Consider the following 17,424-nt stretch of genomic DNA (forward strand, 5'->3'; position numbering starts at 1 on the left):
GATACAGGAAGACTGATAGAGGAACAGTACATAAATTGTATATATATATATATATATATACACATAGATTTTGATTACTGAACATTTCTGTGCTAAAACGAATTAATCGACAATTGATAACCTAATTCAATTATTAAACAAAATTATTAACAACCCTGTTTCACGTTCTTGTAATCAAATGGCTCTGTTCAGAGAAGGTACTGTCAGCTAATACAAATGTTCAGCTTATCAGCAGCTTGATATAAATGGATGCTGAAGTCACCGTTGTGGGCACCAGGGAAATAGACACTACACCATATCATCCACAGCAAGATCCCATTAGCTAGAGCAGTTCCCAACATGATTGTCATCTGGCTCAGACTGAGTGATGCTATCAGCTGCAGATCTCTTCTGGCTTTGCTCTGCTCTGCTCCTTGGCAGTTGTCTTTCAGAATCTGTTTCGAAATAAGAAACTGCGACTTCCTCCTGCAACAAACAAACAAACAAACAGGAAGGTTGTTTATTGGAACGGTTTGCTTATAAGAGGCTTACAACAGTCATTCCCATGACCTTGATCAGATCCGTCATTTAGATCTGACCCGGAGTCAGACTTGTCACTCAGCCTCTGTTAACAGCAAGTGCATGTTTTCATATCTTTTCCGCTCGGAAAAGTGACTTCACTCTGCACAGGGAGTTTCGGACAAGGTCTGCACAAGGTTATGTGCTCTAAATGAAGCATTTCTAAAGAGGAAAGCTCCCCTCAAGTGGTCAGTTGTCCTTGCTGTGGGAGTAATGTGCGTGTGTACACACATAGCTAGAGCTTGAGTTCAAAATTGTCCCCAAAAGTGAGCTAAACATGACAAAACTGTCTTTGGGAGGCATTTGGGGATGTCCTCAATTGGAAAATGTATTCATAAATAAGCAGCAAGTACTGTTTTTTTAAGACATAAAATGTCACAATTCCCATTGACACACACCTTCATCTTGTTTTCTGTCGCAGAGTGGCGCCAGGGGAGACTGGCGAGGATCATTCTGCAGGATGAGGATGTCACTACTAAGATTGATAATGACTGGAAACGCCTGAACACACTAGCACACTATCAGGTACGGTCACTGTCCACAGCTGAGCAATAATATTAAGGAAAATAAAGATGTCATGGTCAAAGAATGCCAGAATTAGGTGGTGTATTCCGAGCATGACACTCTTCAGGGTTCTCATGGTCATGGAAAACCTTTTTTATATTGTGATCGCCAGGCTTGGAACGTTATGGAAATCTTACTCTAGTCATGGACATTTCTGTAGTGATTTTGTTGTTGTTGTGATCTTTTTGGAGACGTATGTACAAAATAATCTCTTAATTCCAAGGATTGTCACCTGGCATATAAATGGAAAATTATTTTAAAAGTACTTGTGCATTAATCATGAATGACTGTAAAAGTCATGGAAACCGGCTGAATATGATGGAAACACATTTAGAAATTTGTTTTATGGTCTTGACTACAAAAACATGATCAAGTTAACATTTTATTCAAATATCATACAATACCAGTCAAAAGTATGGAATAAGTATGGTTTTTTAAAAAAAAATTTATGATCATCCATGCTGCATTTATTTGTACAAAAATACAGTAAAATGTCTGTCTTTTTCATTTGAATATTTTTTTAAATGTAAATTATTCGTGTGATGGTAAAGCTGAATTTTCAGCATCATTACTCCAGTCTTCAGTGTCACATGATCCTTTAGAAATCATTCTAAAATGCTGATTTGGTGCTCAATTATTAAAAACATTATTCCAAACTATTGACTGGCAGTGTACATCCATTATGATTTTGCAGAGTATGGATTAATGATGTAGATTAATATGTCTGTGAATGTTTTTCTGAGTTATTTGCAGTAATGTTGAGTTCCTCACTGTATTCAGGTAACAGATGGGTCTGTTATTGCCCTGGTGCCAAAGCAAAACTCTGCGTACAACATCTCAAACTCGTCCACCTTCACCAAGTCCCTCAGCAGATACGGTAAGAACTCTGTCTCAACTTCCTGTTTTGATGTTCCCCTCAGAACTTCCACTTCTCGTCTCCTCAGAGACTTTCTTCAGAAGAGCGAGATCACGTCTGCCATATTCACTCGAGAGATTTGTATTTATTGCACCCGGAAGCTCACTGGCCTCCATTTTCCCTTAAAAATGAGGACTCGCGCTTGAAACGTGTCCTCGTGTCTGGATTTCAAAAAGCCGGCGGACTTGATGTTTTTCACTATTCTTTGTGATGATTTTGTTTTGTTTTCCGAGCACTTTGGGTGTTTGTGCGAATAAGAGGTGATGATAGCACAGAACTGAAGGTGTTTTGTTCCTCAACCCCAAAAAAGAAAGCGGATCAGAGAGAAAAGGCTGTTTAATGTCGTCTGTCCTCCTCAGATGCGCGTATCCGTGATTGCCGCAGAATTACATGCACTCAAGCCATGGCTCTCTCATGGCAGACGTCCATTATATTTCCCTTTGAGAGGGGGCTTCATGTCTCGGATAATTCTGCTCAAACACTGGGCGCACATTCGTATTGTCGTTCAAGTCGTGTTTCGCTCGTTGCCATGGAAACGGCAGAGGTTACCGCAGTCGCTGTGGTGTCAGAGTGACGCCAATGCGGATCGTTCTCATTACATGATCTGGGTTTTTTTTTTTCTTTACTTGATTTCCTGGATATGTAAGCTCATGAAAATACCTTTGAACATTGTTCCAAATCCCTTCACACCCCGCTACAGGAAGTGAATTCATATCTTCAATACCCAAATGAGCATTCCTCCCCGGCCTCCAGAATGGACATGGTGATAAGAGCACTGGACAGATATGCATCTCCCTGGGCCTCCGTAATGAAGTTTGACACTGGTACCATTAATAATAAACGATGCATTCACAAGCCGTAGGAGAGAACAGAGGAAGTCTTACTTCAGACTGCTCACAGGGTATTTTTGTATATTCGTGTCATCCTTTATTACCCTGAGCTGAACATTATATGCGATTTGTGTCGCATTGAGGAACAAGATACATACACTTGCTTATTGCTAGCATCACGCAAGCATGAATGGCCTGTTCGACCAGAAACATACTCATAAAAATATAGAAACATACATCTGCAAAGGCAGTTTTTTGGCCAGCGGATGACTAAAATGGGGGTTTCTGTGGTGGATTTCAATATCCAGAAATATATCTGATACAATGCTGATATATACATAGGCAAATAACATATATATCTTTGTTAAAAAGTTTGGGATAGATATTTTTTTTTATGTTTTTGAAAGAAGTATATTATGCTCACCAAGGCTGCATTTTCTTGATCAAAAATGCAGATCTTTTCAAAATATAGTTTATTCCTGTGACGGCAAAGCTGATTTTTCAGCAGCCATAACTCCAGTCTTTAGTGTCACTTGATCCTTCAGAAATCATGCTGGTTAATATTTTTGTGGAAACTGTGATACTTTTTTTCAGGAGTTCAAAAGAACAGCACATCTTTGCTTTAATTTCTTCCAAACTTTTGAGTGGTTATAGCCTGATGAAGTGGAAAGATAACTTTTACTTTCTACACAATACACTAAAACAATCTCTGAATGGACAAATATTGGGCCATCATTTGGCCTGGCTGCATGGCATATTGGTCTGTTGCTAGCGCATTGTAAGCACATGGTTTGTGGGCAGTCGTGGCCTAATAGTAAGAGAGTCAGACTGGTAACCCGAAGGTTGCGGGTTCAATTCTCAATTCCGGCAGGAAATGACTGAGGCAACTAACCCCCAATCACTCCCCGTGTGCCACATAAACAATGGCTGCCCACTGCTCCGGGTGTGTGTGTGTGTGTGTTCACTATGTACTTTACATGTACCGTTGAGGGTGATAGTCACTTTGAAATGTCTTGTGTTGAACTAGATGTTACTTTTCAGTTAGTTACACATCTGAAAACTTGCTTTAAACTTGCTCCGTCAGTGGTTGACTTGATCAAGAAAATGGACTGTAGAAGACCGTTTATGCTAGTGCCCATTCTTCCGGCAACATTACAAACACACAACACGCACTTGCGTTATATTACGAATTTCAGTGCATGAACGTCTGCGTTGACATACTTGCGTAGAGTAAGTTTCAGCCATTAGTGTTTATCTTCCGTTATCTTGTGGTCTCTGTGTTACTTAAAAATGCTCCTTTCCCGGTTTATTTATTATTTATTTGCTTTTCTACTATTATGTTTTTCTAAGCCTTGACTTTTTATGCGGTGTAATATAAAAGCGCTGCGAGAGGCTGAATTAAGCTTACAGTGGCTGTTTCTTTCAAGCACGCCGGCCTGCCAGTCTGTGACTGATTAACTAGACTCCAGACGCGGGACTCTATCTTTCACTCCCACTTGCCACTTAAGGATAGAATAAACCTGAGGGAGTTTTTTGATGGATTCTGCAGATGCAGTATATTCATTGTAGTTTAGGGCATCCACAGGAAATGATCCTTACCCAGAATGCCTTATCCTCAGACAGATTACTGTGCTTAACCATCCATTAGCCAGAGCTCAGCTCCTCTCTGCTCTCATCTTTGATGTGTAACTCCTGTGTATTTAGCAGCCGACTGCTCATCAGATAGAAGAAACCACCGGACTTGATTTACAACCGCCGATGTGACTGTTTTATGCTGTTTATTTTTCGCTTTATATTATATGTATGGGGTCAATACTGCCTGAGATTTCTGAACCTTCCAGATTATGATGAAATAAAAGCAATACGCGTGGGAGGCCGTGCGTTACAGTGATTTTAATGCTATACGAGTGCCAGTAACACCCTTGAACAAGGTAGAATTACTGTAACGCATGGCTTTTTATAGCGTATTGCTTTTATAAAATGGTGGCAGTATCAGGAACATGTTAAAACACATCAATGTTGTAAATAGTGAACATGAAAACGCTTATCTTTCGGCAACTATTATAGTTCCCTCGCCTAGCAAATGTAAAAATAGAGCTATCCATGTTATAAAATGCTAGAAATGATTTAATGATTGACTCTCTTTCTCTTCAGAGAGCATGTTGAGGACGGCCAGCAGCCCAGACAGTCTGCGGTCCAGGACGCCCATGATCACGCCCGATCTAGAGAGCGGGACCAAGCTCTGGCACCTCGTCAAAAACCACGACCACGCAGACCAGCGTGAGGGCGATCGCGGGAGCAAGATGGTGTCAGAGATCTACCTGACACGACTGCTGGCCACCAAGGTGAGCTTTCATGAAGTTTTCTTATTCATGTTTTTAAGAATTTTGAGGTGCGTTTAGTATGCCAGCGACTACTATGCCATGTCACCAGTGGCTGGCTGTTAGGTCACTAGTGGGAAGTCTCACTATTTGTTGCCTAATAACAATTGTGAATGACATTTACAGATGCAACTCCATGTTGTAGACAACCAATCAGTTTTCTTGCCGCTAAAAACCTTTTGGAGGGAAAAGACTCAATATAAATGGAATCATAACATAAGCTGCTTAATATTAAAGATGAACGAGAAACAGCAAGTTATTTATGTTATTTATTTTCAGCAATGCTATTTATCTGTGGTGAAAGCGCAAGTGCCGGTGTATCTGGGTTCACAAAACCATTCAGTCTCTGAGTTTGCAGGGCAAGTACCACCAACTTCTCTTCCATCTTGCCATTGACACTCCACTAGTGGTGGATCACGTGCGCTCAACTGAATTTACTCCTAATGCTTGTTGTTCCTGAAAGTCGTTTTTCATTTGCATAAAGTTTAACATTAGTCAACTTTGTTGCGTCACTGGACATTCCCACTTCTGTCCGCAACGGTTGCTGTCCCTGGAAGTCGCCAGCTTTCCATTGAAAATGAATGGGATTAATGGTATTTTGTCACTGCATGTTGCTGGTAGTGTGAAGGGGGCTTCAGTCTGTCCATCTTGAAGTTTTGAGGATGATAAAAGTTTATGCAAAATTGTGCTTTTATCCTAACCAAATGCAACAAGCAATGATGGACAGAACATTTTGTTGATTGCCTGGTTTCTATTTCTGTTATGCTTGGAAGTCCTGCCTAATGTAAATCTCATTGGTCCAAAATTCTACTTTACATAAATATCAAATATGTTCTGATTGGCCATGATTGTGTCACATCACAGAGCCACATTCAGTGTTGACAGACAACTTGCTTGAATCTCGTCATATCGCATCTGGTTAGGACACAATATAATAATCCTGCTATCTCCTTTTTTCTTTCTGTCTTCCTCCCTCATTCCTCTCTCTCCCCCTTTCTTGGTTCTGTAGCTTATTGCTTTGCCTCCTAATTGTTAGGCTAGGAAAAAATGAAATCAGAATATGTTTACAATCCTCTCGGGTGGTCAATTTTGATACATAATAAAAAACGATAGATAAATGTAATGCTGTAGCGGAAGAGAACAGCAGGAGACAGGTAATTTGTTGTGGATCGAGTGCTTCATGGTGCGTGGTGACAGATCGCGGAATGAATGCTGGGAAACCACGCGGACTGTGACTGTCTGTCTCGTGTACACACACACACACACACTCACACACCAGATTCCTAATCAACACACTCCATATTATCTGAGAGCCACTGCTGTTCTCCCGCTAACAGACATGATGAATAAACCGACATCTCCGGTTCGCTCGAGGGTCTTTAGCGATTTTAGGCCTTTAGTGAGTTTTTGCAAGTTGTGATTGTGTGCAAGTAGCTGTTGTGATCAATATGAAAGGTTCAAAGCTGAGAAAATTACATTTTCAGGCTTTTTCTAGCATTTTCAGTTTTTAATACAGTGGTTGTCAGCTGGTGGAGAAAAAAAAGATGCTAAATGCAAATAATAAAATCCAACTAACTATAATAATGTGCATTAAATTCAATTAAATTAAATAAATGTTAAAAATAAAATAGTTGAAAAAAATTAAATTAAATTAATTTTAAAATAATAAAATACAAATAATTCAACTTTTAAAATAGATGAGAAGATGGTTCCCGAAATCTTGTGTTGATGATATTAACAGTCAAACTCTATGGTATATTTCTTGTTAATATTTGCTCATTGTTGGACTTGTGCAGTTGATGGCAATCAAAAACATTTCAATATTTATTTTAAATCTGTATGATAAATTTTGGTATTTTTGGTGCAACTTGATGACAAAATCTTGGTCTGTTGAGAACCACTGATTTTATATTTATTTTACATGAAAAATAGGACATTTAACAGGCATATTCATTAAAGGGGTCATCGGATGCAAAATTCACTTTTATATGGTGTTTTTATATAAATGTGTCTTTACAGTGTGTGCATCCGATGACCTCTTTAAGAGTTTTAGGTAATTGTCAAGACACATCTGATTTCTCTCACTACAGGGTACGTTACAGAAATTCGTCGATGATTTGTTTGAGACGATATTCAGCACGGCACACCGTGGCAGTGCCCTCCCTCTCGCCATCAAATACATGTTTGACTTTCTGGATGAGCAGGCAGACAAACACCAAATCACAGATTCAGATGTTCGGCACACCTGGAAGAGCAACTGGTGAGGAGCGACGCTGTTTAAGACATTAGTAAAAACTGCTGTTTTGTGAAATCAGCTAGACTTTGTTCTCATTATCTACCCATTGCCTTTCCCTCGTCCTCAGTTTGCCGTTAAGATTCTGGGTGAATGTGATCAAGAACCCTCAGTTTGTGTTCGACATCCACAAGAACAGCATCACGGATGCCTGTCTCTCCGTAGTCGCCCAAACCTTCATGGACTCCTGCTCCACATCTGAACACAAGCTCGGCAAAGATTCCCCCTCAAATAAGCTGCTCTACGCTAAAGATATTCCCAACTACAAGAACTGGGTAGAAAGGTAAGTGGGCAGAGATCCTGCTTAAGATACATCTAGCACAAAATTGCCCTATTAGACCTTAATTATAACCTTCAAAGACGCAAATTATTATGCTCATTGGGACCTGCTGTCTTGCCGTCCTGCAGGTATTACTCAGACATTGGGCGCATGTCCGCCATCAGTGATCAGGACATGAGCGCTTATCTCGCGGAGCAGTCCAGACTCCACCTGAGCCAGTTCAACAGCATGAGCGCCCTCCACGAGATCTACTCCTACATCACCAAGTACAAAGACGAGGTAAGAGAAACAATCGCAGTGATCCAAACGGAATTCAAGTATTTTGTTTATAAAAATAGTATGCATACAGTAATGCGCAGTGCAAAAAAAGATTAAATAGGTATATAGTATGCAACAAAGATTTCACACACGTTGTCACGTGGCCACACTGTTGCAAGATTCATCTAGTTATCATCACAGAAATAAATGGTCCATTTTTGCATAAACATTTCATAACCTTTAGCAGAGATATTTGAGCAATATTGGACTCAAAATTCCAGCTGATATCACTTCCAGTTCATTTTGATAATAGAAGATCAAGTTGAGCACATTATTTCATACAGTGTGCTCTGGTTGCACATTGTACATTTTAGGAACTAGGTAGTAGCTATTTAATTCATCCAGAAAATCCACTTGCTATGCACAGTATAAATGCTGCCTACTACTTTTCTTTGAAAAATAGTATGTAGTATGTCATTCTGAAGATATTTCAGAGGGAAAGATGAAAAAAATGATTTCTTCTCTGACTAGTACATCAGAATTCAACCAAAGCAAGCCAGAATAGGCTGTTAAAATGGCAAAATCTGAAATCTAACACTTTTAATACATGGCCACTCAGATACAGGTTTATCCATGTAGCCCTTCACACGTAACGCCATCTGACAGCACACACGAGATCATGTGTCAAAAGCAGTGACTCATTCCAGCCAGGCTGGATAAATGGAGAGATAATGAGCCGCCGAAGGAGACCATTTAGTTCTACCTCATACAGAAATGAGGGTGTGTGTGTTTAGTGAAAAGAAATAGACACAGTGTGTCTGCATAATTATTCCTACATTTACTACTGTTTCTTCACCCATTAAGCAGATATAAAAAGGTGTCCATATGTAGCACCTAGCCCGTTTTTTTTTTTTTTTTTTTTTATGATTTAATTTCCATCTTCCATTTCCTTACTTTCAGGATAGTTTAGTCTAACACAACTCATCAAACATCATCTCTCTGCTCTATGAAACTGCTCTCCTTCTCTCTGTCTGACATTAATACACTGCAGCTGGTTGCGTTTTAAACAGCCGTTTATGTTCATTAGTCTTTATTATCCAGATGCACACGTGTCCACATGAACACCCTCGCTGAACCTGCGTGAAAACAGGAGGGAAATTAGCAGTCCATTATCTGACGCTAAGGGTGTTGGAGATTCTTTTCTTTCCCATTTCCTTTACGTTTAGACGCTTGCTTTTTTGGTTAAACCACACAGATGGGTGTTAGCATCGCTCGCTGTTTCACAAACAACTTCTGAAAGGCGTGATCGGCACATTTGCATTTCCATCTCTAGAAAAACATTTACCCAAAGGGAGCGATGAAGCCCAGTGGTTAAAGATCTTGCCTGGTAACCAAAAGATTGTAGGTTTGAACCTCAACTTCTTTAAAGTCAACATGAAATCAATATTAGTGCCATGATATGTATTACTACATTTAAATTAGCTCTTCCTCTAAAACAAATTTCCCTTTCAGCTGTCATCAAGACCTCAATTCCCATTGCATAAAATCAAGTTGTAATGGGTTGCGAACACTTTCATGTTGACTTTAAGGCTTTTATGCTGTCTTAAGTCCTCTGGGAAGTTTACTTACGAGGTCAGAAATGGTAACTGCGATATAATGAGAGTTCCAGTGGCTTTGTTCAGAATTTGGCATAATTTTATACAGTGTACAGTATGTACAGTATATCGCTTTTTTGCATCCTGACTAACACAAAAAGAATCTTTTAGCACTTGTACAATAAAATAAAGACCAAATACCCACATTAAGTGTGTAAATTGAGACTTTTTTTGCATATTTTATCATTGTTATGCTGCCATAGAGAGAATTGTGTAAACGTAAATTTAAAGGTGCAGTAAAAAAGTTTTTTTTTTACATAAAAATACCATAATATGTTAGAAAAAAAATCTAAGTTCACATACTTAGATGGGGGTGAAACAACTGCAGTACCCATTTCAACCACTAGTTGTCAATATTACGTATTGCACCTTTAACACAGGCCTCATAAACCAACTAAAGTACTCACTACCCCTGTGAAAGCAATCTAATTTGAGGTAATTTCCTCCTCTACAGATTCTGTCCGCGCTTCAGAAGGATGAGTTAGCTCGGCGACAGAGACTGCGCAGTAAACTGGAACAGGTTATCGACACCATGGCTCTGGCAAGCTGAGGACCCCCTCCCCATCTCTCCGCCCACCTCAGCTGGCTTCCTCTGACCTCCTGAGCCCATCCCAGAGCCTCGCCCACACTCATACACACACACACATACACACACACACATGCACACACACTAAGCTAACGGACTGCAAGGACAGAAGCAGTACACTGGAGACCCCTTAGCCCAGGGTGGAAATCCTGTTTTATCACTTCCTTTGAACTTAACACGCACCAGAATGTCTCCCTGGACGCCACGTCCAACCAATAGGATTTCGTTTTTCGGATTTTTATCATTTTGGAGTGTGTGTTGAGCCACGCTTGTGTGCTTTTACTCACCAAGGATGTCTTGTATTATGAGCCAGAAGACCTTAAAGCCCACGAAGGATAAAAACAGTGTTTTTTTTTTTTTTTTGTTTTTTAGTAAACGGTATTTTGTTTTAGCGCTTACATCACATCTTTTTTTTTTTTTTTTTTTGCTCTTTGGGTTGATCGAAGGACTCACTTGATCCAGTCTCCTGCCACTTGTGTTACTGCTGAATTTGCACAATTTACAGGAACTAAAACAAATGAAAATGATATAAATATATATATAAATGTGTATAGATATATAAATACAACTGCATTTTTATACAAAAAGAGTGAAAAGATGCGTACAAAGTTTTCCATTTTAACATAGAAAAGAATAAGATGAATTTGATATTTGAAACAAAGACTGAACTATGACAAAAAAATATTGAAAAAAAAATGTCCTGTGCCATGTTTTATTTGAATGTTGTTAGTGCAAAAAATGATTTTCTTTAGATAAAATGTGTTATTTTAATGTTGACTACCCTAGTGACTGAAGAACTGAGAGTGAAAAAAACAATGTGCAAAAAAGAACAAACTCAGACAAATGTGTTCCCATGTGGTACCTAGTGTTTTTGGAGGGAAATGTCCTCACGAAAAACAAAGGGTTCATTGTTTATTTGGTGGATGAATCTGTGTATTTAGTTTGTACACTTATTTCAACCTTTATTGCTATTATGGGTTTCAGTCTGAAAGACACTTCAGGACATATTCTTTGCTATTCCGTGCAAGAACTTGATCGATAATTAATAATTGGCCCTTTTCATCTTCATTTCTCATTTTAAAAACATGAGCACTCTAAGCCTCTGTAACTTTTGCACAAATCAGTCTAGAATGAAGGAAAACTTGAGATTGAAGAACCGAAGAATGTGTTCCGTTACTGATGATGTCACAATCTGGCATTTTGAGAAGATTCTGTGACATCACTGTAAATGTAGCAAATGTTATTTCCATGCAGTTCCACATCTTTAGCAGCCTCTGTTTTTTAAAAGCTTAAGTCAATGGTTTTAAAGCCAAATGATCATACGTGAATGTTACATATCCATGAAAACTGGTAGTTAAGCTTAAAGCAAGGTGGTAACGTTCTTAAACGGCCATCGTGTCAGCACTAAGTTAGATTTTTTTTTGTGAAGTAGAACCCTTTTAAGGAGTATTTTTAATTTATTTTTCTGTTCAATTTGAGCTTATAAGCTACATTGCTTCCTTATGCCATTTAAAAAAAAAAAAAAAAACTTTTTGTGCTTTGTCTTGATCGTTTTGGTTTTCAACAGTCCACTAACTAATTTCTATCAAGATTGGTGATTTGCAGTGTTACAAATACAAATGTGAAGCGATTCTCAAACTGTTTCAGGGGTATCAAGCAGATGAAGTCGAGTTCTGCTTTACTTTTCTTCGCCACCTTGTTTGTTTTGGAGTTTCTCTTTATCTTCTCTCTTGCGAGCGTCGGTAACTCTGTGAGAATGTGTATTGCAGTGACTCGCTTTCATGTGCTGCAGCAGTTCTCTTAAAGCCAGTCGTGTTCAAACAAGAGAAAGCCTTTCCTCCTTTGGCTTTCCACTGAGATTAAAGCAGATGTAGACTTTCTGAGATGTGATAGAAACATCTTTGAAAGATTTAGGTCAGAAATCTAATGAGAGAGAGAGAGTGAGTGAGACGCACGAAACCGAACGTTTGACGGGTTCTCGCTCGCTTTACCTCAGCTATACATCAGGGTTCATTCCAGCTGGGAAAGTAATACAGAATCACTCTTTACGCATTTATTTATTTTGGGATTAAGGTTTACATTATTGATTTTATGCCATTGCGATTTCTCCTAATCAACCGGGAGCAGGTCTCCACAAATCTCTAGAACGGTAAAGACAATCTCTCTTTAGATTCCAGATGCTCACCTGTAGGAACTGCATTCGTTTTCAGCACAGATGTCAACCGAAAATGAATTTGTTTGCTTGTATGTGTTTAGCTCTCATAAACCCTTAGCGATCATTTCTGTCGTCAGTTTTAGTGCAAGATCAAGTTACATGGAAGGAACCATGGATGAAGTAGCTAAATAGATAGATAGACTTCCTATCTAAGTGAACATACACACTACTGTCTTAATGTTAACAGTAGAAGGAGAGAGCTGGATGTATAGCGTTACAGGTCAGGTGACTTGGACCCTTCTTTACGTTTTCATTTTCAGTAGATGAGTTTCTGCATGCTTCCACATTACAAAATGGTTTGAGAATACAAGCATGCTGTTCTACTTTCATTCCAAAGGCCGATTATGTTCATTCTACATATCATAAAGTACGGTCTGGCCATGTGTTATTTTTTCTTTTACTATTGTCGTTTTCTGGATGGGAAAATCTCGATGTGCTTTGTGCTTTGTTAGCAGGACTTTGGTGTTGGTGATTGTAAAGCAGCTGGTTGCATTGTAATGTCTCAGGACATGTGTTTCACTTTGATGTCGTCTTTGCGTTTCTTTTCATTCAGTTTGTTTCCATGACGAGTGCTATCTTTGATTTTCAGTCGTTTTTAGATGTTGAGTTGTGGAACATGTGGAATTCTTCAGAGATATTCTAACATTTCAAAGATTTCGCTTTGTAAAGTATTTGAGTGATGCCTCTTATTTTGCGACACTTGTTTTGAGAACTACTTTGAGTACAGGAACAAACAAAAAAAAGACGTTGCAGAGGGAAAACAAGCCGAACAGAAGGTGTTTCAGACTCACAGAGTTTTCGTTTCGCACAGAGTGCCTTGTCAACTCCTCCCTCGTTTTTCTCATTACCCAGAGTCCATCTCTTTCCATACGCCTCTTTATCGTTGCTGGCCACGCCCTCTTTCTTAAGCTCCTCCTCAGTCCAAAAGACCAATCCGGTTTTTGATTTCCGCTCATTGTGTTTCCAGATTGAAGAAACAATCCTTTTTTGGAAGGATGAATTAATTTAAACGTAGGAACAAAATGTGAGCATGTAGATTTCAAAGAAAACGAAAACTAAAGAATTTTAATACTTTATTAATTCTGATACCTTTTGAAGAGTTTCAGACTTGAATCAACTGTGACAGGTTGGCTGTTAAATGCTCATTGTGTAAATATTGTGCTCTTTCCTATTTTGCAAATTTATTATGTGTAAATAAACATGCATCAAGGAGAGATTAAACATTTTTCGCTAAAATTGCTTGTGTCCCTAGTCTTCTTATTCTAATTTATCATGCTTCATGATGTGTGATTTGACAAATGTTTTTTTCAGTCAAATTTGACGATCTTTCTAAAGGTACACATTTCACATTAGTGAAACTTTGTAGGCAAAAATGGTTCATTGTCAGTAGTCTAGTGATGCATGAAGGTTGCTTTCCAACAAAAAGCAGCTTTAGCAGCGAATTCACGTGATGTGACTGTAGGATTGAAAATAGGATAGATAGTTGCTTTACTGTTTCCACCCCCTCTTTCTACCACAAGGACCATTTGGAGTTCCTAAAGGCACATAGGTTTCTGACAGTGATCTAGGCCTGTAGGCCAAAATGTTTGTACTTTGGGGGTCGATGAGTTGTCACACCTTTAGTGCGGTGGGGGAAGTGTAATTATCTGATTGGTCAGTTTGAATGTCTCACATTTGGGTTTTAGTCACATGGTCAGGGAAAGGATAAAAGAAGATTGGAACTGTTGCTCTTTCTCTCTTCTTCTCTGGGTCCCTTTCTTGGGTCTCTCTCTCTCTCTCTCTCTCTCTCTCTCTCTCTCTCTCTCTCTCTCTCTCTCTCTCTCTCTCAGGTAACATTTTTCATATATGCTGGGTACAATTAATAATATAAGTTATCATCATCTCATACATCTATTTTGTAACTATTTTAAGAGTAACCATAACCATATTTTGTTATTAAACCTTTTCAATTACAACTAATGCGCTAACAAGTTTTGATTTGGTATTGACTTTGAAGTGCTACAAATTGCAATACAATATCATCACTTTCTATAGCAACGCTCTCCCACAACTGCGCTTATTTCCGTCGTTTGTATAAGTGGCAGTGGGTGGAACAGACAAGAAATGTGCAGTTTTCTACCATCTTGCTAATAACGTTTCTTTAGTCATTCGGCAGTCTTGCAGCCTGGACCACTGCAGGAATTCCACCATTACATGACCAACTTGAACCCAGTGGAAAATCTCTGAGGGGGAATTTTTTTAAACTCCCAATTCAGATTCCTAATGAAATGACTGGATTTCGAATGTAACATTTTGTCAACTAACAGGAAATGTGACCACACATTAAAGGATTAGTTCCCTTCAGAATTAAAATTTCCATATAGTTTACTCACCCCCACGTCATCCAAGATATTCACGTCTTTCTTTCTTCAGTCGATAAGAAATTAAGGTTTTTGAGGAAAACATTCCAGGATTTTTCTCCATTTATAATGGAGTTCAGCAGGAACCAACGGGTTGAAGGTCCAAATTGCAGTTTCAATGCAGCTTCACAGGGATCCCAGTTGAGGAATAAGTCTTATCTAGCGAAACGATCGGTCATTTAAAAAAAAAAAAAAACATTTATATACTTTTTAACCACAAATGCTCATCTTGCACTAGCTGCGATGCGCCACACATTACATAATCACGTTGAAAGGTCACGCGTGACATAGGCGGAAGTACAGACCTAGTGTTTACAAAGCGAACATGCAAAAACTCAAACATCCTTTACAAAAAAAAAAGTAAAACAACGATGTCGGACAATTTTGAAGTTTTTGAAATTTTCCGCCTACGTCAGGTTACTGCCTGACCTTTCCAACATGATTACGTAATACGCGAAGTCTTGCAAGACGAGCATTTGTGGTTAAAGTATATATATTATATATTTTTTTGTGAAAATGGCCGATGGTTTGGCTAGATAAGACCCTTATTCCTCGGCTGGGATCGTGTAGAGCCCATTGAAGCTGCATTGAAACTACAATTTGGATCTTCAACCCGTTGGTTTTCGTTGAAGTCCACTATATGGATAGCCTGGCAAGCCAGACCTACATCAAGATGTTAGGTCTGGAAACTCACCATAGACGCGGTTTAATCCGAGGGGCGGGATAAACGGCTGTCTTTCAAATTCACTCTGCACGCAATAGGACAGCGCTTCAACCAACCAGAGCGTTTTCCCAACAGCGGAGCTTAGTTGATAGATTCAACTTTTGCCATATCTGGCCGGCAAAACGACGAACACATCTTCCTTTTTTTAAAAATGACTTAAGTGCCGTTCTTTGCTCTTTTCTCAAAGAAAAACTTAACTCCAAGTCCTCCAGAGTCGCGGCCAAAGCCGATTCGAAAGACCATTGTTCTCCATCAGCAGCAGTCATTCTTTGTTTTCAAGTGGCAGCCGTCGCAACTCTGTCATCATATGTTAAGCCCGCCCCCGCCTACTCTATACACGACGTGATTGGCCTGACCCAATTTAGGTTTTTGCAGCTAGAAGGTCTATTGAGAGTTGCTAGACCCCCCTGGCTGCGAAATACATTTTGCTGCCGCTAGGGTGCGTCTAGATTTCTAGGCTACTATATGGATATATCCATAATAAATGTGCATATTTTACATTCAATACTGAGAAATATCAAAAATATTTACAGTTGAAACATTTATTGATAAATAATCTATAAATCACCTATATGCAAATGTGAAACAAGGAAAGGATTGGGACCGGCCCCATTTCAATTGTCTTTTGTGTTGTCTTAGAAGGCAACCTATGTAGAGAGTAGTGATCAAACTAGGCTTTGAAACGCCAGTGAGCCAGTATGTGCGAATGTTTATCTGATACTGTCCTGACATTTGAGTCCCAGTAATGATGGAGGAACTGAGATTTGGCTCTTTATTCAGCTCACTGAGCCCCGCCAGATGAAACTGCCCCCATTAGTTTGGAGCATATAATCGCTCAGACTAATTCAATTAAAACTCTTTTTGAAGGAAAGCTCAAATTGCCCTATGATTGCGAGCCCACCGAGTCTTTAAATGATTCTGTCAGACTCAAATGTGCATGTACCAGTAAAGCTGTGATTTATGGCTGCCTGGCAGTGGATGTGATTTTCTTTCCTCTAAGCAGTTACAGTCAATGACGGCCGCCGCGAACAGCCAGAGCAATTAAAGCTCCATTCCACTTTTGTTACTTGATGAGCATTTTGAGTGACACAATGATGCTCTAAGACTCACAGTGAATGGCTTCACGTGCATGCATCGCTTTCCTTTTCAAGCACCTTTTCCTTTCCTTTTCAAGAAGTGTTCATTTGCTTGGTTCTATTAGTGCTTTCTATCCAGATATCAGCAGGCCTGGTTTTGATTGTTTAAGTGAGTGGAGGCATTTAGTGGGTGCCCAGCTAACAAAAATATTTGCACATCTGCAAAGTTGAAGTTCAAAGCAAAGGGAGATATTTTCTTTTACAGAAATCGCTTTTTAAGGACTACAACAAATGGCTGGTAGGGACTACAATGAGCTTCTTCACGGGTTAGCACATCACTAACGCTAAAATTTACATAAACCCGCCCCCGGGAACGTGATTTATAGATTATCATGACAGAATATGCTAATCAATGACTATAAGATAGTTAACTCCACATCAGCTACATAAATAATAATAATAATAATTCGTTACATTTATATAGCACTTTTTCTGAGACCTCAAAGCGCTTTACATAGAAGGGGGGAATCTACTCAACCACCACCAATGTGCAGCATCCACTTGGATGATGCGACGGCAGCCATATTGCGCCAGAACGACCACCACACACCAGCTTACTGGTGGAGAGGAGACAGTGATGAAGCCAATCAGTATATGAGGATGATTAGGAGGCCATGATAGACAGAGGC

At 39.3% G+C, this 17,424-nt stretch overlaps 1 protein-coding gene across 2 annotated transcripts in view; it reads left to right on the plus strand.

Annotated features, from left to right (window-relative positions):
- Nucleotides 1-13,762, plus strand: part of plxna1a (plexin A1a) — a 206,589-nt gene extending 192,827 nt beyond the window's left edge. For both annotated transcript variants that reach the window (XM_079848220.1, XM_079848221.1), the window contains exons 26-32: nt 980-1,083; nt 1,903-1,999; nt 5,023-5,213; nt 7,340-7,509; nt 7,613-7,825; nt 7,951-8,101; nt 10,190-13,762. In XM_079848220.1, the coding sequence (XP_079704346.1) occupies nt 980-1,083; nt 1,903-1,999; nt 5,023-5,213; nt 7,340-7,509; nt 7,613-7,825; nt 7,951-8,101; nt 10,190-10,285 (1,022 nt within the window). In that variant the 3' untranslated portion in view covers nt 10,286-13,762. The remainder of the gene's footprint in view (nt 1-979; nt 1,084-1,902; nt 2,000-5,022; nt 5,214-7,339; nt 7,510-7,612; nt 7,826-7,950; nt 8,102-10,189) is intronic.
- The last annotated feature ends 3,662 nt before the right edge of the window (nt 13,763-17,424 follow it).

Source organism: Squalius cephalus (assembly GCF_949319135.1).
Source record: "Squalius cephalus genome assembly, chromosome: 18".
Taxonomy (NCBI): domain Eukaryota; kingdom Metazoa; phylum Chordata; class Actinopteri; order Cypriniformes; family Leuciscidae; genus Squalius; species Squalius cephalus.